Raw genomic sequence first — 14,858 nt, 5'->3', positions numbered from 1 at the left:
TTCAAAATTTATCCAGGGCTAGGAGCAGCTGGCGCAAATTGTATAGCAGCGACAATAAACATGTGGCCCCCAGAAGCTCCATCTCTCCATCAGCCCTAGCCAGCATTTTTATTTATTTTTATTTATTACATTTTAAAGTCCCACCGTTCCTCCAAGGAGCTCAAGCTAGTATAAACAGTTCTGCCTCTCCCTTTTATCCTCACAGCTGCCTTGTGAGGTACCCTGGGCTGAGAGATGGGTGATTAGAGCAGGTCAGCCAGTAAGCTTGAGAACACAGGAAGAGATGGCTGGATCAGGCCATTGGCCCTTCTCGTCCAGCATCCTGTTCTCACAATGCCTAAGCGGATGCTTGTGGAGGCCATCATGGCTAGAAGCCATTGATAAGCCACCTTCGTGAATTTGTCTAATCCTCTTTCAAAGCCATCTGCGTTGCTGGCCATCACCGCCTCCATGGTTCAAATATGTTTCACGACTGAGCAGAGATTTGAATCCAATCCCTTCTTCCAAACTCAGGTTGAAATAATTTGTTCTGTAGTTCAGGATCTTCTCACAGAACAGCCAGGGAATGATGGGAGTTGTAGGCCAAGCCGCCTCTGGAGGGCCACAGTTTCCCCTGACCTGATTTATGCAAAATCTATTCAACTGGATAGGTTGAACCTGGGATTTCTGCATGCAAAGTCTGTGCCCTAAGCCTTAATCTCCCATAAATTTTGACCATTATCCATGCTGACTGGAGCTCACAAGACCTGAAGTCAACAACAGCTGCTGAGTCAGATGTTCCTCACCCCTCTGCTGTTTCTCCCTCTTCCACACACTGAATTCACTCAAATTATTACTTCAGCTTCCTGCATGATTCTGTTGAAACTAACATAAGGGAACCTCCTGCCATATCTCAACCTCAATCTGCTCCAAAATGAACTATTAGCTTTGAAATACAATGGTACCTCTGGTAAAAAATTTAATTCGTTCCGGAGGTCCATTCTTAACCTGAAACTGTTCTTAACCTGAGGTATCACTTTAGCTAATGATGCCTCCCGCTGCTGCCGCGCGATTTCTGTTCTCATCCTGAGGTAAAGTTCTTAACCCAAGGTACTACTTCCAGGTTAGCGGAGTCTGTAACCTGAAGCGTTTGTAACCCAAAGTGTTTGTAACCCAAGGTACCACTGTAGTCCTCTACAGCCATAGCACCTGCACTGAGGACATTTCTTCCAAACCTGTTCCTCACCATCCTAAACCAAGAGACGTTCAAAGCAACACTTTTAGTCCCTAACAGGACAAAAAGGTTAGTCTTCTCCCTCTAGGGTATAGCAAGACCCCCTGCCTCCTGGCTTCACCATTAATGTTGAAGGCAGTGGTCCAGATCCAAAGAACAGCAGCCAAACCCAGGCCTGAGATACCTTAGTCGGTAGCGCATGAGACTCTTAGTCTTAAGGGTCATGGGTTCAAGCACCATGTTGGGCAAAAGATCCCTGCATTGCAGGGGTGGGACTAGATGACCCCACGTGGTCCCTTACAATTCCATGATTTGCAGACTAACACCTGCAGGCAACAGTTCTTCCCCGGTGGGTCCTGTGTAAGGTTTCAGCTCCCGGTGTCCAAAAGGGAGAAGCTGCATTTAAATGCGAAAGTCCCAGGGACATGTACATCCTACAGGACTGCAGCAGTCAAATCTCTGTAGGGCTGACACACAGAAGAGATTCTTCCTACAGCCCATCTGTGCTTGTCCAGATATAAAAAGTCACTTTAACCAAGTAAACCCACACAAAAGGAGCAGGGGGGAAGCAGACCGTTTGGGCCTCCCTGCACCGCAAAACACCAAAGCTTATTGCACGAGCGATCGGCGATGCCAGCCGCCCCCTCCGTCCAGCGGACCGCAGGCACTGCTCCGTCAAGCCACGTCACAGCCTTACAAAGTCCTGTAGGTGAGGAAGTCCTTCATCTTCTTTGGGATGGGCAGCTTCAGCACCTGGTATGTTGTGAAGCAGCTGCGGAGGACCTTGCGGCACAAGTGCTTGAGGGAGGAGAGGGCCTGGGGAACCGTCCAGAACTGAGCGTGGCCATCTCTTGTTCTACGGCGAGAGGAAGGGGAAGTGAAAGGAGGCTGCAGAAACTGGTCACTGAGCAAAGAGGTGGTGCAGACATCAGGCCAGGTGATAGCAGGTTGCTGCTAAGGATGCATATTATCACGATCACCCATTTATCATAATCGATCGATTCATTGTCTATCCTGCCCCTCCTCCCAAAGGAGCCCAGGGTGGCAAACATCAACAAGCTAACACCGTGCAATGTAAATCCATCTGTAGAGCTAGGAAACATTAACAAAACGATGGATGGGATCTGGGGAAAGCCCCCTTTCCCATGGCTACCAAAAGCCAGTCTTCCGCTGTTTGTTTTTGGAATGCAAGAAGTTGCTATATATGGGGGAACCTGGATCCATCTAGCTCATTAACATCTGCATCTGTGGGTTCTCAAAATTTGGGGGGGGGCTGCCACCTTCCCCTTGGCTACATAAACTCATCCCCAGTGCGGCCCCCTCCCCTATAAAAAGTATTATTTGGAATAGCAGTTTGCGAGACCCACTGACACAAGAATCTTCAAGTCATTCACAATGAATTGCACGTTTGTTAAAAATCCAGTTAAAGCTATTTAATTAACTCAACAAAACAGATTATCTTGATCCAGTGGCACCAGCTCTTCAAAGTCTGCCAGCCACTTACATCCCCCTTGCCTCTTAGCACCCCCACTAGGCAACCCCACCTCTCCCCAGGAGGTGCAGCGCCAATTTGGAGACTACTGGTTTACACTAGCTGGCAGCTGCTTTCTGAAGTTTCAGGGAAGGTTCTCTGCTAGCGGTACCTGGAAATGCCAGGAATTGAACTTAAGTCTTTCTCCATGCAAAGGTGATATTCTGCTACTGGTCAAAGGCCATCCTGCCCTTCACTCTCCAAGTGTGAGGGCCAAGTCACATCTACGCCACACATTTAGAACACATGGCTCCCTCTCAATGCATCCTGGGAACTGTAGTTTGTTCTGGGAGTGGGAGTCCTGTGGGGGCGAACTACAGTACCCAGGATTCTTTTAGGGACACAATGGCTGTTGAAGTGGTGCAATACTGCAGAGGTGACTCGAGAAGTCTGGAACACAGGAAGGTGCCTTCTACTGAGTCAGACCATTGGCCCATCTCGCTCAATACTGCCGACACTGACTGGCAGCAACTCTGCAGAGTTTCAAGCAGCGGACATTTCCAGTCCTGTCTGGAGAAGCCGGGGATTTAACCTGGGACAAAGATAGGCAGATGCTATACTACTGAGCTATGGCCCTCCTCGAAAATGTGCTTTAATGGGCAACTGCCACTCACTTCGCTCTAACCATGAGAGATAGAAACATGACTTTTTTCAAAGTGGAAGCTCCATCTTCCCAGGTCAGTCCATGCCAGTTTCTTGGACCCATGCCCCAGTTGGAAGTTAGCTCAGTTGGCCAGAGTGTGGTGCTGATTAATGCCAATAACCATGGGGTTTGATCCCCACACCTGTGTATTTCTGCATTGCAGGGGGTTAGCCTACATGACCCTCAAGGTCCCTTCCAACTCTATAATTCTATGATTTGGAAAAAGGAAGCTGCCCTTTGGCTTCCTGCCGAAGAACTTACCCTGTAGCAATGATCCCCCCGTGGGGGAAATAGGTACAGCAGAGGCCATTCTTCACTGGGGCAAAGGCAACTGGGCTCCCCAGCTCCAAGGCCCAGATCCTCAGGAGCCTAGAAGAGAAGAAAGAGGAACCCTTATCTGGAAAACTAGTCCAAAGAACATCAGAAGAGGCCCGCTGGATAAGGCTGGCCTTTGATACCATCGGCCATGACATCCTTCTGGGCCGTCTAGAGGAGCTGGGGGCACTGTTATGCAGTGGTTCTTCTCCTTCCTCCTGGGCCGTGTTCAGAAAGTGGTGTTGGAGGATGAGTGTTCAGACCCTGGGCTCTCACTTGTGGGGTGCCTCAGGGTTCTGTCTTCTCCCCCATGCTTTTTAACACTTACATGAAGCCGCTGGGAGAGATCATCAGAGGGTTTTGGCTGGGTGTTCATCAATATACGGATGATATCCAGCTCGACCTCTCTTATCAGAACCAGTGAGGGCAGCAAAGGTTCCGTGTGAGTGTCTGGAGTCTGTTGGAGGATGGATGGTGGCTAACAGATTGAGGTTGAATCCTGACAAGACAGAAGTACTATTCTTGGGGGACAGGAGTCAGGCTGGTGTGGAGGACTCCCAGGTCCTGAACGGGGTAACTGTGCCCCTGAAGGACCATGTGCGCAGCCTGGGAGTCATTTTGGACTCACAGCTGTCCATGGAGGTATAGGTCAATTCTGTGTCCAGGGCAGCTGTCTACCAGCTCCATCTGGTACGCAGGCTGAGACCCTACCTGCCTGCGGACTGTCTTACCAGAGTGGTGCATGCTCTAGTAATCTCCCGCTTGGACTACTGCAATGCGCTCTACGTGGGGCTACCTTTGAAGGTGACTCGGAAACTGCAATTAATCCAAAATGTGGCAGCTAGACTGGTGACACAGAGTGGCCACCGAGACCATACAACACCAGTCCTGAAAGGCCTACATTAGCTCCCAGTACATTTCCGAGCACAGTTCAAAGTGTTGGTGCTGACCTTTAAATCCCTAAACAGCCTCGACCCTGTATACTTGAAGGAGTGTCTCCACCCCCACCATTCAGACCAGACACTGAGGTCCAGCTCCGAGGGCCTTCTGGCGGTTCCTGCACTGCGAGAAGTGAGGTTACAGGGAACCAGGCAGAGGGCCTTCTCGGTAGTGGTGCCTGCCCTGTGGAACGCCCTTCCAGCAAATGTCAAGGAAATAAGCAACTATCTTACTTTTAGAAGACATCTGAAGGCAGCCCTGTTTAGGGAAGTTTTTAATGTTTAATGCTGTTTCATGTTTTTAATATTTGGCTTTTAATATTTGGACTGGCTAGGAAAACCCAGCCAGATGTGCAATTTATAAATAATAAATTGTTGTTGTTGTTATCTGCATCAGGGGTGGGGAACAACAGATAACTGGGGGCAGGCAACAGGGCAGACTATGGCTTTCATGGCATCCTCGTGGCCTTCCCAGAGGCAACTTGCTAGCTGTTGAGAGCGTCAGAAAATCCTAGCTGTTTGGATGAGGCCAAAGGCCAAGCAAGCATCCTCCTCACACAGCGGCCACCCAGGTGCCCATGGGAAGTCCCCAAGCAGGATTCAAGTGCCGCATCTCGCCCCACATGCAGTTCCCAGCAACTGGTATTGAGAGAAATACACTGCCTTCAACAATGGAAGGTAAAAGTTGGCCCCTGTGGGCTGTAGCCATTCTAGCACTGTGGCCACTGACAGTGGAATTTGCTGCCAAGGAGTGTGGTGGAGTCTCCTTCTTTGGAGGTCTTTAAGCAGAGGCTTGACAACCATATGTCAGGAGTGCTCTGATGGTGTTTCCTGCTTGGCAGGGGGTTGGACTCGATGGCCCTTGTGGTCTCTTCCAACTCTATGATTCTATGATCCTCCACGCAAGCCATTTCCACTCAGTGTTAGAAACTCAGGTATAGAAGCTAGGCACCAAATGGCTCCTAAAACCAAGATTACAGTCGCCAAAATGGAATGTCTAGTTGACATTTTGGGGCAAGACGGCCTGAAAGTCTTATTTTTCAAAGGATGGACTGACGGTGATTGATTGTCAGTTAAGCATCTGGCTAGTTCAGATGACAACCTTGAGCTAAGTTAAGAACTGAAAGAAGAAAAGTCACTTGATCCAGGGACAGTCCACACATCTATCGGCCTATTTCAACCGCTCTCTTTTTTAATGGCAACATGGACCATTCATAACGTAAGAATGTTCTTCACAACTGTGAGCAGTCAACAGGTTGTTCAATGCTCCTGCTCAGGCTGCACAGAAAAAGCATTTTGGTTCCTGAAATCCATCCTGATCGTGCAGGTAAAATATAACAGATAGAATTATACAGGATGGAGTATTAGTGTGTAAAAACAGGCAATGTCTGATGATCCCCAGGCAGGCACCTCCAGATGGTGGAGATGTCAGAAGCCATCCTGGAGCCCAGGTGTCTTCACTTGGTTACAAATGGCCAACAGCCAGGTGCAAAATGTGTGTGGATAATTTCTTGCACTACCACCAAGACACATTTTATCAAGGTATATTGCCTCTCCCTTCTCTCAACCCTAACCCATGCATCTTGGTCCTGACTTGAAGGCCCCCCATGCCAGGCAAAAGTACCTGGCCATCACCAATGGCCATCATTTTGCATGAAGAGCACACCATGAACAAGAAGGCAATAGAAACTCACCTGTCATCTGCCACCGTCGCCAGGTAGAGGCCTTCAGGTGAGAAGCAGGCCGATCGCAGGGAGCTGGCGTGGAAGTCGGCGCCATGGTCCAGGGCCGGCTGCAGCGGAACGTGGCTGCAGAAGAAAGGAAAGGTTGGTCTGTTTCCCTCCAGAAGTCAGGAGAGATACCTTCAACCTAAAGGGGTCATTCTGTTACCCATCTTTGAAGGTGGCTATCCCAGAAGAAAGAAACTTAGAAGGGAAGATCCAGCATGAAACAGCTAAACTGCAGCTTATCAAAAAGGTCTGTTCAAGTCTAAATAGAAACCATGGTTTCCTGTGCTGCTACGGTTTACTCAGCAATACCAAGGTGGTTATGTTATCACCAGTTAGTGCTACTGGGAAGGCTCATTTTGCACACACTAAAGCTTTCAAATACAATGAATCGCCCAAGGCAAAAGGTTTCTGCATTGCAGGGAGCTGGACTAGAAGACCCTTGTGGTCCTTTGCAAGTCTACAATTCCTAAGATCCTAAGATTTATTCTCAGTGGCTAAAAAGCTCCTCTTTCATTCTGGCTGGGCAGCTCAAGGGCTTAGGGCACAGAGACTCTGTTGCAGAAACAGTCGAGGGTGTTTTGACACACCTGCCACAACCCCAGACCACCTCACTTCTCCCTGCACACTAAACATCAGCCTCAGTATTGCCCTTCAGTCAGTCAAAATCAGCATTCCCCTGGAGCAGAGTGGTGTTTTCTTCTCCAAACAGGGGTGGAACAGGCAACAAGTGCCAACCAAAACAACTGCTTCCTTGGCAAAGCCAGAGGCCTGCACCCCTTGCGATAGCTGACTCCCTTACCAGAGGGATTTCAGCTGCTCCCCTGTGCAAGGATCCCAGAGGATCACATAGGTGTCGTACGAGGCAGTCGCAAGAAGCGCAGAGTCCGGGGAGAAGGCGCAGGACACGACGCAGCCCTGGTGCCCCTCCAGTTTCCTGAGGAGGCTGTAGGAATCCATACTCCATAGCAGGGCCTGCAAGGGAGGCAAAAGTCAGGACACAACCACAGAAGCAGAGAATCTTATTCCAAACAAGAGGGCCACATTCCCTGCTGTTGCAACTTTCTGGGGGCCACATGCCGGGAGCAGGCGGGGCATAGAGCAAAAGAGGGGGGAAATGTTTACACACACTTGGTGAAAAGGAACTTAAACCCTAATCAAATTTTAAACACTTATTTAAAAAACCAAATCTATTAAAATACAGATAATAAAAACAGCATAGCACAACTAAAATCACTTTAAAAACAAACAAACCAGACTGTTCTCAAAGGCCTGCCAGGATAAAACAGCCTTCACCTACTGCCCAGTGTGGCCCCCAGAATGTGGTCTAGAAGGGAATGCGGTCCTCAGGCCGGAAAAGGACCCTCACCCCTGACCTTGAACTTAGATATTTTGCTGTTGTTTGCTTAGCACGGGGCATCTGATGGGGAATTTGTTGGAGAGCCTGTTTCTTTTTAAAATGGCCTGGTAAGAACACACCCCAGGTAGAGGTTGACTGCTGCTGCTGCTATGGGGTCAGAGGGGCCACTCACTGTCTTCACCACCACTCAGGCAAGACCCACCGATTTCTCTCCAGCTGCGGAGCACAGCATCCGACCATCAGGGGAGGTGCAGCAGCAGTAGACCCAGCGCATGTGTCCAGACAGCACCTTCAGTTGTTTCCCTGGGGAAATTGAGAAAAGCATTAGCACGTTAGAGTCATAAATCACAGAGATTGAAGGGTCACCTATTGTATCTATATGCAGAAGACAAATCACATTGACTCCCACAAGCCAACGTAGAAAAAACAGATATGATCCAGAGTGGTCTGGAGACAGGGGGCGTGGCCTAGGGAGAGTTCCAGGGGCCAGACAGAGGGGCCTCGAGGGCCACGTTTGGCACTCCTAGTGTAATCTGCTTTTCCCAATTTTTCTGAGCCAGCCTGAAGAGAAGCAGGAAAATGCAAAGGCGTTTAGCTTACAAAAAAAATAATAACCCAGAAGGCACCTCTGAAAATGTGATCTATATGCTCAACTGCCATGCCACTAAGTCTCCTGCCAAACCGCCCTAGGCTGCGTACACAGCATACAATGAAAGCACATTCTGCTGCCCTGCCCAAAGAATTGTGGGAATTGTAGTTTAAGGAGGCTGAGAAAGGTGAACCACCGTTCCCAGGATTCTTCAGGGCAAACCAATGTGGTTTAAATGCGCTTTACGCTGTATGCCCATTTCCCAGACCCAGACAAAGGACCACATCACTCACTCTCTCTTACCGTTTTGACCCAGGTCCCAGACGCGCAGGGTTTTGTCACGCGAGGCGGAGATGAGGATTGAACGGCTGTCACCGGGCGCAAAGCTCAAGTCTCTCACGACATCCTGATGTCCCGAGAGGTTGAACAGCAAGCGCCCTGGAAGGAGCAGCAGATGGCAAGGCGTGACTACCACCACCCCAGAACCAGAACCATATTGTTCTAAAGGTAAAGTAAAGAGACCCCTGACCGTTAGGTCCAGTCATGACCGACTCTGGGGTTGCGGCGCTCATCTCGCTTTATTGGTGCACAGAAACACCGTTTACCTTCCCGCCGGAGTGGTACCTATTTATCTACTTGCACTCTGACGTGCTTTCGAACTGCTAGGTTGGCAGGAGCTGGCACCGAACAATGGGAGCTCACCCTGTCGTGGGGATTCGAACCACTGACCTTCTGATCGGCAAGCCCTAGGCTCTGTGGTTTAATCCACAGCACCACCCGTGTCCCATTGTTCTAAAGAAGATGGGTCAATTGCTCTTGATGGGCCTAAAGAGGATGTAATTCAGGGGTGGGAAACCTGCAGCTCTCCAGATGCTGCTGGAATACAACTTCCATCATCCCCACCCTTGGCCACGCTGGCAGGGACTGATGGGAACTGGAGTCCAGAAATACCAGGAGAGACATAGGTTCTACCACCCCTGATGCTCTCGTTTATTTATCAAAGCGGTTTACAACATACATACGATTTATCCAGAGCTGATTGAGCTTCTCCTGCTTCAGAAGTTATGGAGAAAGAGAGCTCTCCATCATCAGCATACTGGTGTACACCTTGCTCCAAAACTCCTAATGACCATTCCCAGCGCTTTCAGGTTTGTTAAATAACACTGGGGAGAGGAGAGGAGCCTGTGCCAGGGGAAGAGACACACATGGACCAATTTCCTTCACTCCCTCACGTTCACATTCAGATCTCACCCTGCTAAGAATGGGTGGCAGCTTCAGCAGACATTGTGGGCTAAAGGGGAGTGATCGTAGACTCCTACAATTGCACACTTGGAAGGGACACCAAGGGTCATCTAGTACAACCCCCTCGATGCAAAGACCACCTTCATTTTTTCCAGCAGAGAAGAACAGAGCCAGGTTACCTGTCTGCACCTCCCAGACTTTGATTTGCCCATCGTTCAGGCCAGTGGCGAGGACCAAACACACAGGACTCGGCGCCCACAGGATGTGTTTCCTCGAACGGGAAGGCAGCCAGGAGCTGAAGGCCAAGCCCCAGACGATCTGCCCACACTCCAGCGTCTTCTCCTTGGCCCTGCCACGGCCCCTGGCCTCGGCTTTCGTGCACTCCGAAGCTTTGCAGTTCCTGTGGGGAGCAGGAAGGCAGGTCACCTAAGGCAGTAGTGGTCTCTGTTCCCAAGGAGCTTACAAGTCCAGCATAGGCCCCGTCTGCACAATGCAGTTAGAGCTGCACTTTAAACAGTCATGGCTTCCCCCAAAGAATCCTGGGAAGTGTAGTCCATTAAGAGGGGATGAGAGTTCTTAGGAGACCCGCATTCACCTCCCAGAGCTACAATTTCCAAAGTGGTTTAATGGGTGATCCCTCTTCCCAAGGAATAATTCTGGGAACAGTGCCAGATTTAGGGCGGTGCAGGGAAATTGCCCAGGGCACCGGGGCACAAAATAATAATAATAATAATAATAATAATAATAATAATAATAATAATAATAATAATAATATCTTTATTTATATAGGTACCTACTGAGAAGATCCATAAAAGAGCAACTGTACTAAAAGGAATTATTGTGAAAATAGTATAAAATTTGGGGGGTGGGCAGTGTTGCCAAATTTTGTCCTCGCTCAGGGCACCGTATTACCAATTCCAGCCCTGCTGGGAACTGTAGCTGTGTGAGGAGAATAGGGTCTCCTAACAACTCCCAGTAACATAACCCACCCTAAGGTCCCATTGCAGGTTACAACAATTAAAGCACAATATTAAGAACAGTTTAAAAAACAACTGACACCCACAGAAATCAAGTGGGTCCTAAAAATAAAAGAAGCCAGCAAGACTATATAATGAAAGGTGTGAGACGCACCTCTGTGAGGAAGGAGTTTCACAACTTAGGGCATGGGTAGGTAAACTAAGGCCTGGGGGCTGGATGCAGCCTAATCGCCTTCTCAATCCGGTCGGCGGACGGTCCGGGAATCAGCATGTTTTTACATGAGTAGAATGTGTGCTTTTATTTAAAATGCATCTCTGAGTTATTTGTGGGGCATAGGAATTCGTTCATTTTTTCCCCTTCAAAATATAGTCCGGCCCCCTACAATGTCTGAGGGACAGTGGACCGCCCCCCTGCTGAAAAAGTTTGCTGACCCATGACTTAGGGGCTGCCACAGAGAAGGCCCTCTCCTGGGGTGCCAGCCCCATGAGCTCCGGGGGTGGGGGTGGAACAACCTAAAGTCCCTCTCTGCCTTTCTTAATGATGAGTTGTTTATGGCTTTAAGCACCTGAAACTGGGCCCTGACATGAACAGGCAACCTTAACAGACTATACTTCCAGGATCTGGGGGGGGGCACGGGGGAGGGGAGCCATGATTGTTTAAAGTGAAACAATGCTGCTTTAAATGTATAATGTAGAGAGGGGCTTCACCTAGCAAAGAAACAACAGCTGGAGAGTCAAAAGTAGCTCCAGATCACCACCACCCGCCCCCACCCCAACCCTGCAGATAGTGTCAAGGTGGCTACTCACTGCTGGGTTCCCTCCAAAGGCCATGGGAGCAGCTTGACAATGCAGTGGCCCTGAGACCAGGCAAACCACGTGCCGTCTGGGGAAAAGGCCACGCTCCACGTCTCGCAGCTGGATTTCCAGTCGTATTGCTGAGGCTGCCCTGGCTTCAGCTCGGCCAAGAGAATGGGCTCTCCTAAGGCATAAGACACAAAGGGGGAGAGAGAAAGCTTCCATCATTACCTGCTGGACCCTGGAGGACACTAAACGCTGTGTATGCGCTAGCTGGTAAGGAGAAGAGAGATTTTTTGGGGGGGAGGCCAGCAAATCCATCTGAACAGCCCTAACTGGCAGCTCTTGAGGCCTCAGGACCAGGAAGGGGAGAGAAATGCCACCTGTGGATTATTGCCCTCCCACCCACTCTTTTTTTGGGGGGGGTATGGTTTTTGCTCTGTTGCTGCTGCAGGAAAGGGGTGGAGGATCCTTGCTGTGGATGCTTGTAGGCAACATCTCATACCACCACCCCAGGGTGAGAGATGAAAGGAATGGAGAGGGAGGGGAGAAAGACACTGAGTTACTCCAGGGGGCTGCGAAGTAAGTTGGCACAGAGTGGGGCCCTCTTTGTGTGAGAGACAGAGAGGAAGTGGGCTGCCAAAATAAAAAAATAAAATAAATAAAATGAAATAAAATAAAATAAATAAATGTGAAACACGGGGTGAGAATTGTCATTAAAACCACTGGTTGCTTCATCTGTTTGAATGCCCTGCTTGTTTTTAACCTAGGGATTTGGCTAAATTGGAAATATTAATTTTTGCTTCCCCGGTGACAGAATTGTTACGTCATTTATTGGCTGTGTTTATTGCATATTTATTGCATTTCTATCTCAACTTTTTTTAAAAAAAGTTTTTATTTATACTTTTCAAGTTTAAACATTTCATTAGTTTTACAATCGAATTAACATTTCAAATTCTGACTTCCTTCCCCCTCTTTCTGCATATCCAAATTTATTTAATTTGCTCGTTTAATTATCTACTTTAAATATGAAACTCTTATGAAACTGCTAGTGTTTTCATCTGTTTGCAATTTATCTGTAAATATTCACTAAACCATTTCTATTCTTTTATAAAAAGTTTGTTATCTTGATTTCTTATTCTTCAGGTACGTTTTGCCATTTCTGCATATTCCATAAGTTTTTGTATCCATTCTTCCTTTGTTGGGCTATCTCAACTTTTTCTTCAATGATCCAAAAAGTGGTTCTCCCCCTCCTCATTTAATCCTCACATCAACCCTGCGAAGTAGATTAGGCTGAGAGGGGATTTGAACCCACTTCCAGGTCCTAGTCTAACCACTACACCACACTGGGTGCTTTTCCTCTGTTTATTTTTATAACTTTGTTACCTGCTTTGGGATTGAAAACATACAGTGAAGAGCAGTTTATAAATTCTGCTATTAATAATCATAAATGTTGGCTGTTCGCTGTCCATTTCAAGACCTCCCAAATCCTGGAGAGGATGAGGTGCTGCCAGTCAGCGTAGACAGCACAGAGTTTGATGGAGGAACTGGTCTCACTCTGGCAGGTTCCTATGGAGCAACTATCCTTTCAGAAGTTCAAAACGCACCTTTCGCAGCTGAAGCGTTTGACTCAATAAACAATTCGCTTTAATTACCTTTATATCCTCCCCTTCCTCCCAGTTGCTCAAGGCGGTGTTCAGAGTCCTCCCCTCCCCATCCCATCCTCCCAGCAGCCCTGTGATGTGCGTCAAGCTGAGAAACGGGTGGCAAGCTCAAGATCACCCAGGGCGCTTCCTGGATCTATGGGGATTTGAACCCTGGCCTCCCAGGTCCCAAGTCCGGCGCTCCATTACACTATACCAGTTTGCGTTAGTTGCGCAGGTCTGAACGCTGCCCAGCTGATCTGACTTTGGACGGCTCCTCTTGAGACGCGCTCATTGGGTGCTTTTTGCACAGCGCGAATCTGGACATGCCTACTCAGAAGTAAGCCCCACTGAGTTAAATGAACAGGACTGACTCCCGGGTAATACAGCTGGGCGTGAGAACGGAGATGCCACCAGGTCCCCATTTCTCGGCGGCGAAATGTTGGACGGGGCGGGGAGGGAGCCGCGGCTGCTTTTTCCTCTCACTTTCTCTCTCTCCCTTTCCCACCCACCCACCAGAGCCAACCCCCCCCCCCGGGGGTTGGGGCTTTCACAAAGGCGGCATAACACGCGCGCGATCGCCCGCCGAGCCTGCTCACCCTCCGCCGCTTCTCTCTCCGCCGGCGGCGGTGGCTCCCGCAGCAGCCGCTGCTGTCCAGGCTCCCCCGGAGGCGCCTCCATCCGGACCGCATCGGAAGCGGCCGATCCCGGCGACAAGGTGGAGGTTTCCTCTTCCAGTTCCGACGGCCGTCACCAGTCACGTGACAACACCGTTCTGTGGGGAGGGGGAGGGGCGCGCGGGGGAGACATTCCTATCCAAGCGCGTGGGAGGGGGCGCCCTTTAGGTCCTCGATTGCCCCCGCCGCCGCGCCTTTCCTCTTTGCTCCCTAGGCGCACCACCCACTGAAAGGCGAGGCGCGCCTGGACGGTCGGTGACTCTTTTATTATTGTGTTTTAATTGCTGTAACCTGCCCTGGTACACACACACACACACACATATATATATATATATATATATATATAGAGAGAGAGAGAGAGAGAGAGAGAGAGAGAGAGAGAGAGAGAGAGAGAGAGAGAGAGAGAGAGAAAAGAGAGAGAGAGAGAGAGAGAGCGCAATTAATACATTTTAAGAGAGATGCGTTTCAGCTGATGGATGGGCTCTCCTCGGGAAATTTACTCAGAATAAAAATGCTTTGCGTTGACGCGGCTTGCAGCCTCTCGCCTTCTTTCTCTGGCTGCAGCGCACGGATCAGACTCGAGTTTAATGTGGCCGGCTTCCAAGTCAATGAATGAGTAGCGCTGCAGGTTTCGATCTGCTTAAATCTGTGGGTATATTGGCCCCTCCAGAGGGCTGGTGCTTCCTGCAACATGTCATCACTAAAAACTTTGGACCAGTCATTGTTTCTTAGCCTAACCTACCTCACAGGGTTGTTGTGGGGATGAACAAGAAGTGAGGGGGGGCACTTGGGACTCCTTGGAGCACATAAATGCAATGAACAATTGGGGAGACACCTGGAGAAAACTCCTGCCAACCTAGCAGTTCAAAAGCACATCAAAGTGCAAGTAGATAAATAGGTACCGCTCCGATGGGAAGGTAAAAGGCGTTTCTGTGCGCTGCTCTGGTTCACCATAAGCGGCTTAGTCATGTTGGCCACATGACCTGGAAGCTGTACGCCGGCTCCCTCGGCCAATAAAGCAAGATGAGCGCCGCAACCCCAAAGTCAGTCACGACTGGACCTAATGGTCAGGGGTCCCTTTACCTTATGCAGATCCAGGAGAAGAAAAGTCACATGACAACTGGCTGAGGGCTCTCAACAAGATATTAATGAGGTGATTAACACGGAGCTCAAGGTGGTGCAGGTGTCTCTCCTCCCTGCTCCACCAC

At 49.3% G+C, this 14,858-nt stretch overlaps 1 protein-coding gene across 1 annotated transcript; it reads right to left on the bottom strand.

Moving 5' to 3' along the window:
- Positions 1 to 902: 902 nt before the first annotated feature.
- Positions 903 to 13,715, bottom strand: WSB2 (WD repeat and SOCS box containing 2). Its single transcript, XM_081892446.1, has 9 exons — positions 13,573 to 13,715; positions 11,343 to 11,514; positions 9,738 to 9,958; positions 8,620 to 8,754; positions 7,930 to 8,030; positions 7,170 to 7,342; positions 6,335 to 6,448; positions 3,649 to 3,756; positions 903 to 2,069 (listed from the first exon to the last, which is right to left on the bottom strand). The coding sequence occupies exons 1-9, from the start codon at positions 13,652 to 13,654 to the stop codon at positions 1,907 to 1,909; spliced, it is 1,269 nt and encodes a 422-aa protein (XP_081748572.1). The 5' UTR covers positions 13,655 to 13,715; the 3' UTR covers positions 903 to 1,906.
- Between the last annotated feature and the right edge of the window lie 1,143 nt (positions 13,716 to 14,858).

This window comes from Podarcis melisellensis (assembly GCF_964234715.1).
Source record: "Podarcis melisellensis genome assembly, chromosome: 16".
Lineage (NCBI taxonomy): Eukaryota > Metazoa > Chordata > Lepidosauria > Squamata > Lacertidae > Podarcis > Podarcis melisellensis.
This window is presented reverse-complemented; position numbering and strand designations above follow the sequence as displayed.

Bases quoted from the DNA above. Each gene is read 5' to 3' on its own strand.
- WSB2 (XM_081892446.1), bottom strand. From the start codon at position 13,654: ATGGAGGCGCCTCCGGGGGAGCCTGGACAGCAGCGGCTGCTGCGGGAG. The intron at 9,959-11,342 runs GTGAGTAGCCAC...TGCTCCCCACAG, and splicing joins CCTTTGGAGGGAACCCAGCA to GAACTGCAAAGCTTCGGAGT. The intron at 8,755-9,737 runs GTAACCTGGCTC...TGCTCCTTCCAG, and splicing joins AGTCTGGGAGGTGCAGACAG to GGCGCTTGCTGTTCAACCTC.